This window comes from Hemitrygon akajei, chromosome 4 (assembly GCF_048418815.1).
Source record: "Hemitrygon akajei chromosome 4, sHemAka1.3, whole genome shotgun sequence".
Taxonomy (NCBI): domain Eukaryota; kingdom Metazoa; phylum Chordata; class Chondrichthyes; order Myliobatiformes; family Dasyatidae; genus Hemitrygon; species Hemitrygon akajei.
This window is the reverse complement of record NC_133127.1, coordinates 55742072-55758070: the sequence shown is the minus strand read 5'-3', so window position 1 is coordinate 55758070 and position 15999 is coordinate 55742072. Positions and strand designations below refer to the sequence as shown.

Sequence of the window (15999 nt, the reverse complement as noted above, 5' to 3'; positions counted from 1 at the left end):
CGACTGCTGGAGCCGGTTCGCTTGCCGTGTGGGCGAGCCGCCACAATACTCTGTTAGTGGGAGAGAAGACTGAAGGAACTTTTGCATAGGCTTCATATGACATAAATTTTGGATGCATTGTTAGATAATGTTAATATAAATGCAACAAGGTTGAGTCCCATTCAAGAAGGGAGTTCTGCAGACTATTTGTGTATCTAAGAAGCCCACTTCATATACTTCAAATGTAATTGTTCAGTTTGCTGCTCTATAGATTCTAACTTTAGCAAAGGCCAGCCTTTATTTTCAGGGAAGTTTTACCAGAATCTGGAAAGCAGTGCTCTGCACATATATTTAAGCAGTTATCTTAAATACCACAGTAGAGCAAAATAGAATTAGGCCATAAGACAGAAGAGCAGAAATTAGGCCAACTCTGACTTTCGATCATGGTTGATTTATTTAGTTCTCTCTCAGCACTATTCTCCTGTTCTCTCACTGCAACCTTTGACTCCTTTAATAATCGTCAGCCTAAAAAACTTGCTTTAAATGCACTCAATGATTGGCAATCTGTGGCAATAAATTCTGCAGATTCGCCACCTTCCGGGTAAAGAAATTCTTCCTCATCTCTTGTTTTAAATGAACGTCGTTTTTATTGAGAAGCTGTGCCGTCTCGTCCTAGTGTTTCTCACAACTAGAAACATCCTCTCCACCTCCACTCTATCCCAGCCTTTCAGTATTTGGTAGGTTTCAATAAATTTAAAGTGAATGAATTTGGTAGGTTACTACGGTTGTACTACCATCAAGAATATTTATCGTGCCATCCCACACTCGCATATTGGACAGTCTGATCACCAGGCTGTATTTCTGCTTCTTGTGTATAGGCAGAGGCTGAAGACTACAGCACCAGCAGAGAGGACCAAGAAGGTATGGATGAAGGAGGGGCAGAAGTGCTTACAGGACTAGACAGATTCATGAATTCATCTTCAAGTCTCAGTGAATTTGCCACAGTTGTCACTGACTTCATTAAAACTTGTGTGGGTGAGTGTGTGCCTACGAGATCAAACTGTACATACCCAAATCAAAAGCCATAGATGAACCCAGAGATTCGTAGTCTGCTGAGGGCTAGATCTGTGGCATTCAAGTCTAGTGATCCAGGACTATGCAAGAATGCCAGGTATGACTTATAGAGGGCTATCTCAAGAGCAAAAGAACAATTCAATTGAGATCAGAGGCAGAATCGGATGGACGTCAACTTCAGCAGGGTTTGCAGGCCATTACTTGCTACAAAGCTGAGTCCAACATCATGAATGGCTGTGACGCTTTACTCCCAGGTGAATTCAATGCCTTCTATGCATGCTTTGAAATGGAGAATAAAACTACTGCTATGAGGGTACCTGCAGCATCCGGTGACCCTGTGATCTCTGTCTCGGAGGCCAATGTCAGAAGGTCTTTCAAGTGCATGAACCCTCACAAGGCGACAAGCCCTGATGGTGTACCTGGTAGAGCTCTGAAAACCTATGCCAACCAGCTGGTGGACTGGTGGGGGTGTTTAAAGACATTTTCAAACTCGCATTGATACATGTGGAAGTTCCCACCTGCATCAGAAGGCCAACAATCATACCGATGCTCAAGAGGAGCGTGGGGAACTATCTTAATGATTATCATCCAGTAGCACTCACGTCTATAGAGATGAAGTACTTTGAGAGGTTGTTTATGGATTGAAGCAATTCCTGACTAAGCAAGGATCTGGATCCACTGCAATTTGCCTGTTGCCACAATAGGTCTACGCTAGATGGGATTACAGTTAATTGACTCCTCACGTGGCCTTGGCTCACCTGGACAATACTAATACTATGCCAGGCTGCTGCTTATTGACTGTAGCTCAGCTTTTAACACAATCATTCTGACAGTTATGAACAAAAAGCTCCAAAACCTGGGCCTCTGTACCTCCTTCTGCAACTAGCTCCTCAACTTCCTTACTGGAAGACCACAGTCTGTGTGGGTTGGAAATAACATCTCCACATTGCTGATAATCAAGACTGGCGCACTTGAGAGGTGTGTGCTTAGTCTGCTTCTCTACTCTCTACACCCATGAAAGCGTGGCTAGGTACAGCTCAAATGGCATGTATAAATTTGCTGATGACACAACGATTGTTGGAACAATTTCAAATGGTGATGAGAAAGCATACAGGAGGCTGATAGATCAACTGGTAGAGTGGTATTGCAGCAACAACCATGAAATCAACATCAGCAAGACTAAAGAGTTGATTGTGGACTTCAGAAAGGGTAAGACAAGGGAACAAACACGATTCCTCATTGAGGGATCAGAAGTGGAAAGGGTGATGAGTATCAAGTTCCTGGGTGTCAACATCTCTGAGGATCTATCCTAGGCCTGACATTATCAATGCAGTCACAATGAAGTTATGATGGGGACAATATTTCATTAGGAGTTTGAGGAGATTTGGCATGCCACCAAAGACACTTGCAAATTCCTACAGAAGTACTGTGGACAGCATTCTAATTGGCTGCATCACCATCTGGTATCGGCGGGGCACTGCACAGGATCAAATTAAGCTCCAGAAAGTTGTAAACTCATCATGATCATTGACACTAGCCTCACCAGCATCCAAGACATCTTCAAGGAGCGATGCCTCCCTGATATGTTATAACCTTTTGAAGAGAAAGAAGGAATTTAACCCAGCGAGAAAAGCTTTATGGGAAAAGGGTTATAAATTTATAATGCGTCACCCAGCAACACTGATAATTTTTTTGGAGGATGGAAAAAGAAGATTTTTTACCGATTATCAAGAAGCGGAGGAGTTCGCACAAAAACTCCCAACTATTCACTAACTACACTAGAGATTTCCAAGTGTAATGGATTAAAGATGAAGACAGAGACAGTGAATGGAAGTGATGGACATTTAAGGATGATACAGGGGAGAAAGGCAAAATTTCAGAAATACTAATTGAGAATAGTATTTTTTTTCCTTCTTATATATATACTTTTTTATGTTGTGGGGGGGGGGCTGGGGAGCTTTGGATCGATTACTGCGGGATTCACGTGTGTAATCATGGCGATTGCCATGACCCGTACAACAGAGGGGGGTAATGTTGTGTTTTTTTTTTCACAACATTAGTAGGGGGGTATTTTGTTTTTTTCTTTATAATCTATTTTTCTTCTATCTTTCTGCCTGGATGATCGGTGGGGACACACATAGCAACATGGAGAATTTTAATAAGATTTCCCAAGAAACCACGAAAGTTGAAAGATTAGGTATTATTATAGATTGGAGTAACATAATTAAAAATAATGAATAATTTACTGAATTTTTAATGTTAATGGGCTTAATGGACCGGTGAAAAGAAAAAGAATCTTAACCTACATTAAAAAAAATGAAAATAGATATAGCTTTTTTACAAGAAACATATTTAACAGAGATAGAACATCAGAAATTAAAAAGAGACTGGATTGGAAATGTTATTGCAGCTTCATTTAATTCAAAGGCGAGAGGAGTTGCAATTTTGGTTAATAAAAATTTACCAATTAAAATACAAAACGTATTTATTGATTTGGCGGGGATATATGTAATTATACAGTATCAAATTTTTTCAGAACTATGGACTCATGAATATTTATGCACCAAATGAAAATGATGTAAAATTTATACAAGAGGTCTTTTTGAATTTGGCTAACGCACATGACAAAATACTAATAGGTGGAGATTTTAACTTTTGTCTAGATCCAGTTTTAGACAGATCAACAAAGGTTGTCACAAAATCAAAAGTAGCAAAATTAACTCTATCATTGATGAAAGTTTTAAATTTGATTGATATATGGAGAAGAATTAACCCAAAAGAAAGAGATTATTCATTTTATTCAAATAGACATAAAACATATTCAAGTATAGATTTTTTCCTATTATCAACGAATATTCAAGACAGAGTGAAAAATATGGAATATAAAGCGAGAATATTGTCAGATCATTCTCCTTTGATAATGACAATGATAATGATAGATAAAGAGGAATCAATTTATAGATGGAGATTTAATTCAATATTACTAAAACATCAAGATTTTTGTGATTTTATGAAAAAGCAGATTCAGTTCTTTTTAGATACAAAGTCACATTCAGTTGATGATAAATTTATATTGTGGGAAGCAATGAAGGCATATTTGAGAGGTCAGATAATAAGTTATACTTCTAAAATTAAGAAGGAATATATGATAGAAATAGATCAATTGGAAAAAAAGATTACAAAATTAGAAAAAGAATCTCAAAGATATATGACAGAAGGAAAACGAAGACAACTTATTAACAAGAAGTTACAATATAATCCACTTCAGACATATTGAGCAGAAAAAGCAATTATGAGAACTAAACAGAGATATTATGAACTAGGTGAAAGATCACATAAGGTCCTTGCATGGCAGTTAAAAACAGACCAGACTTCTAAAACGATAAATGCAATTCGAACAAGAGTAAATAAAATTACTTATAAACCTTTAGAAATTAATGAAACTTTCAAGAATTTTTATTCTGAATTGTATAAATCAGAATCACAAAATGATAATGTCAAGATAGAAAGGTTTTTATCACAAATAACTCTTCCAAAATTGAATACGGAAGAACAGAAGGGATTAGATGTGCCTTTTACATTAAAAGAGGTCGAAGAAGCTCTAGGATCATTTCAAAGTAAAAAATCTCCAGGAGAAGATGGTTTTCCACCTGAATTTTATAAAAAGTTTAAAGATTTACTAATTCCTCCTTTTATGGAGTTAATACATCAAGCGGAAAGAACGCATAAACTTCCAGAATCTTTTTCGACAGCTATTTTAATAGTATTGCCAAAAAAAGATAGAGATCTTTTAAAGCCAACATCATATAGAACTATTTCTTTGTTAAACACTGATTATAAAATAATAGCAAAAATCTTATCTAACAGATTATCTAAATACTTACCAAAATTAATACATATGGATCAAACAGGATTTATTAAAAATAGACAATCGGCAGATAATGTAACTCGGTTATTTAGTATAATTCATTTGGCTCAAAAGAGGGAGGAAATGAGTGTGGCATTTGCTTTAGATGCAGAAAAAGCATTTGATAGATTGGAATGGGATTTTTTATTTAAGGTATTGGAAAAATATGGATTAGGAGTATCTTTTATAAAATGGATTAAAACCTTAAATACTCATCCCAAAGCTAAAGTAGCGACAAATGGTCAAATTTCAACACCATTTCAGTTAACAAGGTCAACTAGGCAAGGTTGTCCATTATCACCTGCTTTATTTGTGTTAGCTGAATTAATTAGAATGGACCAAGATATTAAGGGTTTCAGAGTTAACCAGGAAGAATACAAGATTAACTTATTTGCTGATGATGTTCTGATTTATTTAACAAACCCATTGCACTCGTTGTGTAAATTATCCTCTAGATTAGAAGAATATGGGAAAATATCAGGTTACAAAATAAATTGGGATAAAAGTGAAATTTTACCTCTTAATAAAGGAGATTATAGTCAATTTCAATTAATAACTCAATTTAGATGGCCAACAAACGATATAAAATATTTAGGTATAAGAGTTGATAATGATATAAAGAACTTATATAAATTAAATTACTTACCATTATTGAAAAAAATTCAAGAAGATCTTGATAAATGGATGATATTACCAATAACATTAGTAGGTAGAGTAAATACCATAAAAATGAATATATTCCCTAGACTACAATACTTATTCCAATCACTACCAATACAATTACCCCAGAAGTTTTTTCAAGAGTTAAATAAATATGTGAGGAAGTTTCTTTGGAAAGGTAAGATGTCAAGAATGTCGTTGGAAAAATTGACATGGAAATTTGATCTAGGAGGGTTACAACTCCCAAATTTTAAGAATTATTATAAAGCAAATCAACTTAGATTTATTGCATCTTTTTTTGAGAAAGATAGACCGGCATGGATTAGAATAGAACTAGATAAAATAGGAGAAAATACACCAGAAGATTTTATATATAAATGGGAATCTAAATGGATATGGGAAAAGAAAGAATCTCCTATATTAAAACATTTGATTGACTTATGGAATAAGATAAATGTTGATGATGAGACAAAGAAATCTTTATTAACAAAGAGATCTTTAATTCAAAATAGACTTATTCCTTTTACAATGGATAATCAACTTTTATATAATTGGTTTCAAAAAGGGATTAGATATATAGGAGATTGTTTTGAAGGAGGTATATTAATGTCATTTGATCAATTAAAGAATAAATATAAAGTATCAAACAACACTCTTTTTTGTTACTTCCAATTAAGGGCTTATTTAAGAGAAAAATTAGGTCAAACAATGTTATTGCCAAAATCTAATGAAATAGAAACTTTAATTCAAAAAGGAAAATCTAAAAAATTTATTTCTTGTATGTATAGCTTGATTCAAAAACAGGCAATTAAACAAGGAATCCATAAGTCAAGACAAAAATGGGAAAGTGACTTGAATATTAAAATTGAAGAAACAAATTGGTCAAGACAATAAATGTCCGGTTAAGATTAGTGCAATATAATTTTTTACATCAATTATATATTACACCACAAAAAATAAATAAATTAAATCCAAATTTATCTGATCAGTGTTTCCGATGTAACCAAGAAATCGGTACTTTTTTACATTCTACTTGGTCTTGTTCTAAAATTCAACCTTTTTGGACAAATTTAAGAGTTTTATTGGAACAAATTATTGGAACACAACTTCCACATAATCCAATATTATTTTTATTAGGCGATATTGAAGGGATAAAATCGAAACCCAAATTGAATAAATATCAGAAAGATTTCATAAAAATTGCACTGGCAGTAGCCAAAAAGGCTATTGCAGTTACTTGGAAATCGGATTCATACTTAGGTATAGATCATTGGAAGAATGAAATTTCCAGTTGTATTCCACTTGAAAAAATTACTTATAATTTAAGAGATAAATATGAAACATTTTTGAAAATTTGGCTCCCTTATTTGCAAAAGACAGGATTAAATATATAGGTGCTCCGAAGATAAAATAATTGGTTATTTGGGGAAAGAAATAAATATATATACTAAAGTTATTACGAACTCCGTGGAGCATGTGGGGATCTTCCGATATCCAGGCACTCATTCTTTCTTTCTTTTTTTTTTCTTTTTCTTTTTCTTTTTTTCTATAGGGATGTTAGGGGGGAGGGGCTAAGGGGAGGGGGAAGGGTATATATTTTTTTCTTTCTGTAATCATTTGAAAACTCAATAAAAAATGTTTTTTAAAAAAGGAGTGATGCCTCAAAGAAGCGGCATCCATCATTAAAGACCCCCATCACTCTGGACATGCTTTCTTATTGCTACCATCAGAGAGGAGGTCTAGGAGCCTGAAGGCATGCACTCAACAATTCAGGAATAGTGGAGTAACTTCTTCCCCTCTGCCATCAGATTTTGTGACAGGAATCAATCAGGCTTTATGTCCAGCACCAGGGTGCTGATGCCTGATCTAAGGGGCTTTCCACAGCATTGTTCTGGGAATTGCAATAGATCTGGTGTATGCTACGGGAACTTGATTTGAACCCAGCTGTGAATGAAACTGACATATTGACCTTTCAGAACCTTTTGATTTCATATTTGGAAGGGCATGCACAGGAGTCCTAGATTAACTGCTATTTAATTGGCTAGGCAATATTCATAGCAGTAGTGAGTGACATTAGGCTAAGCACTTATCTCCTGTGTGTCCCTGTTACTACTGTTACGAAACCAGTAACTGGTTTCACTTACCAGCAAAGATAGATATGTCAGTTGAAGTCCAATGGTACTATTTTCAAAAGTTTTATTAATAAAGGGGCACAAAAATTAAGGTTAATACAAACATTCAGATAACATGCGTCAATACTCAATCTAAAACGCAGGTACATTAATAATCACTCAGAAATAAGCTCTTTCGTTGTCTAGGGTATATAATACTGAGTCCAATTGGAAATATAAAGAGTCACTCTGAAGTCTGCAGGCTTTCGGTTTCACGTGTTGGAGAGAGAGAGAGATAAAACGGAAAAACTTGCCGTTTACATCCGTGTAATCAGGGGAGCGATCTTCCGTTGGTTCCAGCCACAAACCCCGCATTCGGAATTTAACGCACGTGGCTTATTTCAAAATGGCTTCCCGTTCCCACGGGAAGCGTTATCGTGCTTCTTGGTGTCTCCTTGGTGCGTCTGAGGGTCGTCCTCTTTCAGACCCTTCTTTATACTGCCTCACGGGATCTCAGGTGTCAATCAGGTTGCAGGTGATGCAATCTCTCTCTCAACCAGCCCACTTTGCCCGAGGGCTTTACAATGTCCCTGCGAGTTGGCACGTCTGCAGTTCCCAGGTGTCTCCTGAGGACAATGCCACAGTCACCAGCTTTTGTCCCAGTGGAATGTCTTCCCATTTCCTGTGTCCCTTCAGCCTGTCTCTCTCTCTCTCTTTTGGGTCATTGACCCCCCCTTTTCTAGGGCTCTTGCAATTCTCACAAAGGAGGGGGCTGGTATCATAACACCTCCCCTCTTAAAAAGGTTTTTACCAGCGGTTAAAACCCAGAGTGGTACAGTCTTACAGAAATTTTGAATCTAATACAGAGTAATACAGTTATACATTCAAGTCAGCATCTAAACAGTTAACAAGTACAGTGCCCCTTTCCTTTAATACCTTAACCTCATGTGCCCTACTAACGCCTGGTAGCATCAAACTTCAGCTCAATAACCACCTTATTTATTTGCTTTCTTCGGCAACATAACTAAGGAGGTGTGATCTTAGCTTACATACATCTACAAAAGTTTATGCGAATACTAATCGTTTCGGTCGGTTTACTTCGCCAGCAGGTCTCCAAAGGTCTGTCTTTATTATTCACAGGCTTTGGCGCAACCCGTAAAACCTGCTTTGCTGTTTAAAAAAAATGGCATCCCCATTAACCGTCACCTCTTTTCTGGCGAGTCCCCCCGTTGGGACTTTGAGTAATTTGGCGTGGTGAACTCCCGCCCGCCTCGTTCATCAGGGCTATTTTTTCAACACCATGCCCCAAACTGTCAAGACCCTTCAGGCTATTTGTTTTTAATTCCAACTCCTCTTTCAGGTAGCATTTCGAATGCAACCTCTTCACACCCCACCCTGGCGTAACAATAGAGTGGGGGGCCCCGCTATTTCCCGACTCACTCTGTGAGCGATCTGCCAGGTTTAAAATTTCTTCCTTCGACTTGGGAACTACAGACTTTCCGTTTCCTTCAATAACAATCCTCATTCCCCCCTTAAATTCGGCATTAACCTTGGCCCCACTCTCGAATACAAACACCGTGGAACTCACACTTCCCACGGTTACCAAGGTTAACCCTTTTCCTACTGAACCAACCCTATCTGATCCACAAAGACGGCCGCCCCGTCCCCCTGAATCAAACACCTCAGACTTCCCCTGAGCTCTGTTACCAGGTTCAGCACCACGTGCGCCCCCATCTTGGACACACTCAAACGGGACATTGGCCCCTTCCAGGCTTTCAATACCCGTACCTTTTTCAAATTCTAACGTCCCCCGATCCTTCCAGCTACTCTCTAGGCAGCCCCCCGTTGGGGAAGGCGCAACCCTGCGAGCTGAAACAACCTCCTCGGCCATTTCAGCTGACTTCTCCACAGCAAGGATACCCTTCCTCTCTAAGACTGCCCTCATTTCACTCTCGGGACCATCGAGAACACCATTAGAACTCTGAACTTCTTCAAACAATTCTGCCAAACCAGACAGATTAACCATGTCCAACTCTGGACATTTTAACAACTTTATCCGTTTCTCAACTTTAGTTCCTACCTCTAGGACCTTTCTCTTCACTAAGGGCCGGGCTATTTCCTCTCCCTTACCCCCTTTTACTTTACTGCTTTCTGTTTTACCACCCTCGGAACCCTCATGGTACAGGGTCGGTAAAAACATCTTGGCCAGATTACCGCTGGCTTCATTTAAACTGTCCTCTTTCTCAGCCGCTTTTTCCGACAGGCTGCGAGTGACCGCGCATGCGCGATAGCTTTGGGACTCTAGGGGCGGGGCCACCGTACTCGCTGGTCTGCGGGTCCTCCCTCCTGCTAACACACTTCGCAACAACGCGACCCACTGCTCTTGTGGCCACTTCTGGTTCACTGCCACCTTTTCAAAAAGCAAGAAATAACTATCAACATCCGTCTCTTCGAACGGAGGTACTACTCTCAGCTCCCGACTAACATTAAACCGCTCTCTCCTTAGCTCCTCCCTCTCTCTTTCTCTCCCCGCTGCCGCTCTCTCGGCTGCTGCTAACTCTCTGATCCGAATTTCATGCTGTCTTTGCCTCTCAGCTTGATTCTGCTCGTTTTCCCTCTCTAACCCCTTCGCCAAATTTAACAAGTCTGATTTGGTGCTCATAAATTCACACACGTCCATCTTTGCTGGTTTTTCTGTCTGGCTACCTGCGTACCAGATCCAAATTATTTTGTTTTGACTTACAATCCCGATTGACTGACCTCCCCCTTTTTGGTGTCAAATCCCGAGACGAGAACCCCACTTGTTACGAAACCAGTAACTGGTTTCACTTACCAGCAAAGATAGATATGTCAGTTGAAGTCCAATGGTACTATTTTCAAAAGTTTTATTAATAAAGGGGCACAAAAATTAAGGTTAATACAAACATTCAGATAACATGCGTCAATACTCAATCTAAAACGCAGGTACATTAATAATCACTCAGAAATAAGCTCTTTCGTTGTCTAGGGTATATAATACTGAGTCCAATTGGAAATATAAAGAGTCACTCTGAAGTCTGCAGGCTTTCGGTTTCACGTGTTGGAGAGAGAGAGAGAGATAAAACGGAAAAACTTGCCGTTTACATCCGTGTAATCAGGGGAGCGATCTTCCCCGTTGTTAGTTAAAAAGCGATCTTCCGTTGGTTCCAGCCACAAACCCCGCATTCGGAATTTAACGCACGTGGCTTATTTCAAAATGGCTTCCCGTTCCCACGGGAAGCGTTATCATGCTTCTTGGTGTCTCCTTGGTGCGTCTGAGGGTCGTCCTCTTTCAGACCCTTCTTTATACTGCCTCACGGGATCTCAGGTGTCAATCAGGTTGCAGGTGATGCAATCTCTCTCTCAACCAGCCCACTTTGCCCGAGGGCTTTACAATGTCCCTGCGAGTTGGCACGTCTGCAGTTCCCAGGTGTCTCCTGAGGACAATGCCACAGTCACCAGCTTTTGTCCCAGTGGAATGTCTTCCCATTTCCTGTGTCCCTTCAGCCTGTCTCTCTCTCTCTCTTTTGGGTCATTGACCCCCCCTTTTCTAGGGCTCTTGCAATTCTCACAAAGGAGGGGGCTGGTATCATAACACTACATAGACTCTGCCTAACTTGTGCATTAGTTCCCAGGCTTCTGTGTCACAGCTCTGCTGTTTGTCAGAATTGGCTTCATATTCAGTAAGATTTTTCTACCCATGTCCATGATTTCAGCACTTTAATGTTTTTTTTTCACTTTGTACCTGTAGTCTTGACATCATATGACAAAATTGGATCAAAATAAGGACAGAAAAAACAGCTGTAAATGAATTTCAAAGGATCACAATGTCAACCAAAATGAATAATTAAAATTTTCTTAGAATCAAAACCATTAATGTTTCTTTATCAGTGGTTATTCTTGAATTAAAAATCTGTTTATGTTTACATGTATTATGATTTATGTTTGTTTTTATCTTGCAGCCAAATAGGGGACAATCTAAATGTTCCTTCTGATGTGAAAACTATTGAGGCGAATGGCAGGATGGTTATCCCAGGAGGAATCGATGCGAACACCTATTTGCTGAAACCCCATATGAGCACCACTAGCGTAGATGACTTTTTTCAAGGAACAAAGGCAGCCCTAGCAGGAGGAACAACCATGATAAGTAAGAAATACAGCTTTTCTAATGCACATTTGCCATCCCTGGCCTTTAACTTCAATGGGACATTTTTGTTAATGTACAACATTAAAAAAAAAACACCAATAAATTGCCAGAGTATGTTAAATAATGTCTTTTTTCTCCTCATATTTTCCTATAACATAAAGGAGAACATTCAGTCCATAAAGTCTCTGCTGTTGTCAGAGAAATAGAATTTACCCCCACCCATTATAAATTGCCTAGAACCCATTTTCTCATACACACCCATAGATGCCAATCCCAGATTCTCTCAATGGGCACCTACACTAATGATAGATTACGGCAGCCAATTTACATCACAGTGTTCATATGTGACAGAATCCCAAAGGACCCAAGGGAAACATGCATAGCTACAGGGAAATCATATAAACTTCACATAGTATGGAACAAATGAGTGGAAAAGGTACTTGTAGAATACAGTATATTTGGTGCTGGACCTATTCCTATTTTTTTGGAATCAGGATTGTGAGGAATAATTGTGAACTCGTGATCTTTTGCTGTAATTGGAGGGAAATACTGTTTTGAAATATGTCATTTGATTGGAATTAAGTCAAGCTCTATTAAGTTTTAAGATTCTGCAAGCACTGATCATCTCATTTATGTTCTTAGATAATTTCCAACTTTGTGATTTTCAGTGTTCCCTAAGCTGTGAATTTGAAGGTGTATGTTGTTGCAAGAGTTTTTGATGTCACTAGTTTTGTGATGATTTACTAAACGTCTAAAAGCAAGTCTGTTTCTGTAACCTCTTCCCTGGACTCTGCAGTGTTCCATTTCTGGGCTTGGATGTCTCCACCTCCTCCTTCACCTTACACTCACTGCTCTGCTTTCAGCTGCCTCAGTCCTTGGCTTTGAACCTCTTCACCCCTTGCTCCTTCTAAAACGTATTCCTTTGACAAAGCTTTTTATATTTGGTGTTTTTTTTCTCAGTTTGTTACTTTCCAGTGGAAAAATCTTGGCATATTTTTACTACATTGAAGGTGCAAAAACAAATTTGGTAATTTTAATAATCTGAATTACCAGAATATTCCAACCATTGTTTGGCTACACAAGCATTATTCTGAAAGATATTCTAATAAAATTTACAAATGAGTCTCTAAAGAGGTTGGTTACAATGAATTCTGCTTCTAGATGCATATTCCATTCTGTATATGCTTCTTTTTAAGTTGATACACGAGTTAATAAAAATTCAGAATATTTTGTTATTTACATATGGATTATCTTTCCTGGCCCTTTGGACAATCTGCCATATATCCAAGCTTAATTTTTTTAGTGCAGGACTCATTTTCATTTAACCCCTCCCTGAAAACAGTCTCTGAATCGTGAAGACATTTAAATAGCTCATTTTATCTAATCAAAACCATTGCAAGGAATAACAGGAAGAGTATGTATGAATATTTATATTCCTAAAGTTAAAGGGATCATAGTAACAAAATGTACTTCATGATAGACTTTCATTATCTTATTTTCAGTGGTTCTGATCGCTGACACTTTTCTAGGATCTAATTAATTTTTTGATCTATCTGTAAATGTTCTTTTTGCAGTTGACCATGTTGTACCAGATAAGAATGCTACTTTGCTGACAGCCTTTGAAAAATGGCACGAGACAGCAGATAACCGTTCCTGTTGTGACTACTCTCTACATGTGGATATTCCTCATTGGAATGAAGGAATCAAGGAAGAGTTGGAGATCCTGGTACAAGAGAAAGGTAATTATGCCTCATAAGTAACATAAAAGTAAAATACATTGCTTGTGGTTTGGGAGGAATTTAATGACTGATGTGATGAGATATGGTACTGGAGTAAAACAAGGTAGGGAGTTAGCAATGAAGAAGAGGCAAAGTTTGCCTGAAAATACTGACGAAGGTTGTGTGTAATGGTGAAGGAGGGTGCTGCAAGGGCAGATAAAGTGTTGTTGTGTTGGAAGATACTATGTTGGTAACTATGAGCTAACTTTAATTTGCTTGCCATATTAAGTGTGAAACTCCCGCTAAAAGAAAGGATTTTTAAAGAATGCTTGGTTGTTCTTCATAATAGAAACATGAAACCATTTAGAAAGAGGCAAGTTTTCTTTGGTTCATTCCTAATAGCCTGCTTAATTTTGTTAATACAAGTCATAGAAGATGTTTGGAACGGTGTGCTTAAAGTCAATAGGACATAGGAGCATTAGGTCTTGTGTTGAAGGGTAATAGAAATATTCAAGACTAAAATAGATCTTTATGAGGTAAGGGTATATAAGGATGTGGAACAATGGTAGTAATGGGCTTGATGTGTGCCTCATTAATAAACGAATGGCCAAACTGGTCCAAGGGACTGAATGGCGTCTTCCTATCCTCTCAGCCTTCCTTGGCCTGTCTCTGTAATTCCTCATAGCAAACATCAATTCCCTGTCCCTCACCTTGTGCCCTCTCTTACAGTTTTTCTCATTATTCTTTCATCAAGTTGTGATTCCATTTAATCTTCCTGAAGTGCATAAAGAAACTCTTTGATGTTGCTGTCACTTGCAACCTTGCTATGTTGAAAGCCCAAGGTACCAAGAGGGCTATTTGTAATTGCTTTCTCTTGAGCATCATCCAGTCAAGATCTGTTTTGGGGGAGAAAAATGCACAGCAGTTCCTTCACAAGTGTATTTTTTTCTTTGCAAGACAGCTCATATCAATATTCATCTGCCTCTGATCTTTTTCCATCATTTGATCATTATATCTTGCACAATCTCCCATTCCCACTGTTTTCTAGATACAGTAGGTCCGTGGGATGTAGACTAAATCATATATGTGGCATCATACTCATATCGTAATTGAAACATAGGGGTTTCCCATTAAAGCAATCAAAGTGCTCCCATGACTACAGAGTCTCTTTTCAATCTTGTAGTTTATCCTAAGAAAATATAATGGACTCTAAAATTCATTAATATACTTAATTAGTTATGTGACTTAACTTTCTAAAAAATGGACCCATCTGTACACGTTTAGATCATCTAATCATTTCCAGGTTGATTAGTGACTGTTGGTGGAGACTGTGATTCACCTTACCACAGCTTGGTAAGCTTGGCACAAAGAGGTTATTAGTGCAGTTCCTGATGTCACAGATTTTGAACCACAAAATCCATGCTGGTAGACATCAGAGCTCATAGAATCATAAGGGTATAGGTTTAAGACCGGGGTGAGAGATTTAAAAGGGACATCAGGGGTAGCTTCTTCATGCAAAGGGTGATGCATATTTGGAATGATCTGTCAGAAATACTGATTGAGACAGGTACGTTAGCAACATTCGAAAACCATCTGGATAATACGTGGACAGGGGAGTCCAGTAGCATGGAAACAAGCCTCTTTGGCTCAACTTATCCAAGCTGACTGGTTAACCCAGAGAACTAGTCCCGCCTACCTGTGTTTGGCCCATAGCACCCTAATCCTCTCCTGTCCATGTTCTTATCTAGATGGCTTTTGAATGTTGCTAATATGCCCATCTCAATCACTATTTCTGGTAGCTGAAATTTGCATCACCCTTCGCGTGCAGAAGCTACCCCTGATGCCCGTTTTAAATCTCTCACCTCTGATCTCAAACCTGTGCCCTCTTGTTTTTAGCACCCCTTCCCTTGGAAAAAGATTATGTGCTTTCACCTTGTTTATATGCTCCTGCTCTTATATACTGCACCTCTATCAGTTCAACCCCTCAATCTTGGGAGAAACCTAGTGTTACGAATGTACCACAGCTCTGAGGGGCCGAGGGGTGCGGGGTAGCCCCCTACTTTGTGAGAATTGCAAGATCACTATTAAGTCAGTTCAGGGGACACAGGAAATGAGAAAAGACATGCGGAATCCACAAAGAGTTGGAATGTGTCCTGGCCTCCGAGAGGCGGACCCATTGATGCCGGCTATTGTCTCTTGGAGACGGACTTGTGTATTGCATCCTGCACGATGCATCGAAACCCCCCCCCCCCCCAGGCAATGAACCGAGGGGAGGTTGGTGGAGGGATTGCATCATCTTAACCTGATTGACATCTGAGACCCTGTGAGTCAGGATAAAAGAGGGTCTGTGGGAACAGCCCCTCAGACGCACCAGAAGACACGCTA

At 38.7% G+C, this 15999-nt stretch overlaps 1 protein-coding gene across 2 annotated transcripts in view; it reads left to right on the top strand.

Moving 5' to 3' along the window:
* LOC140726367 (dihydropyrimidinase-related protein 1-like) overlaps positions 1–15999 on the top strand; it is a 64149-nt gene that overhangs the window by 18520 nt on the left and 29630 nt on the right. For both annotated transcript variants that reach the window (XM_073042653.1, XM_073042654.1), the window contains exons 3-4: positions 11712–11896; positions 13471–13635. In XM_073042653.1, coding sequence (XP_072898754.1) covers positions 11712–11896; positions 13471–13635 — 350 coding nt within the window. The remainder of the gene's footprint in view (positions 1–11711; positions 11897–13470; positions 13636–15999) is intronic.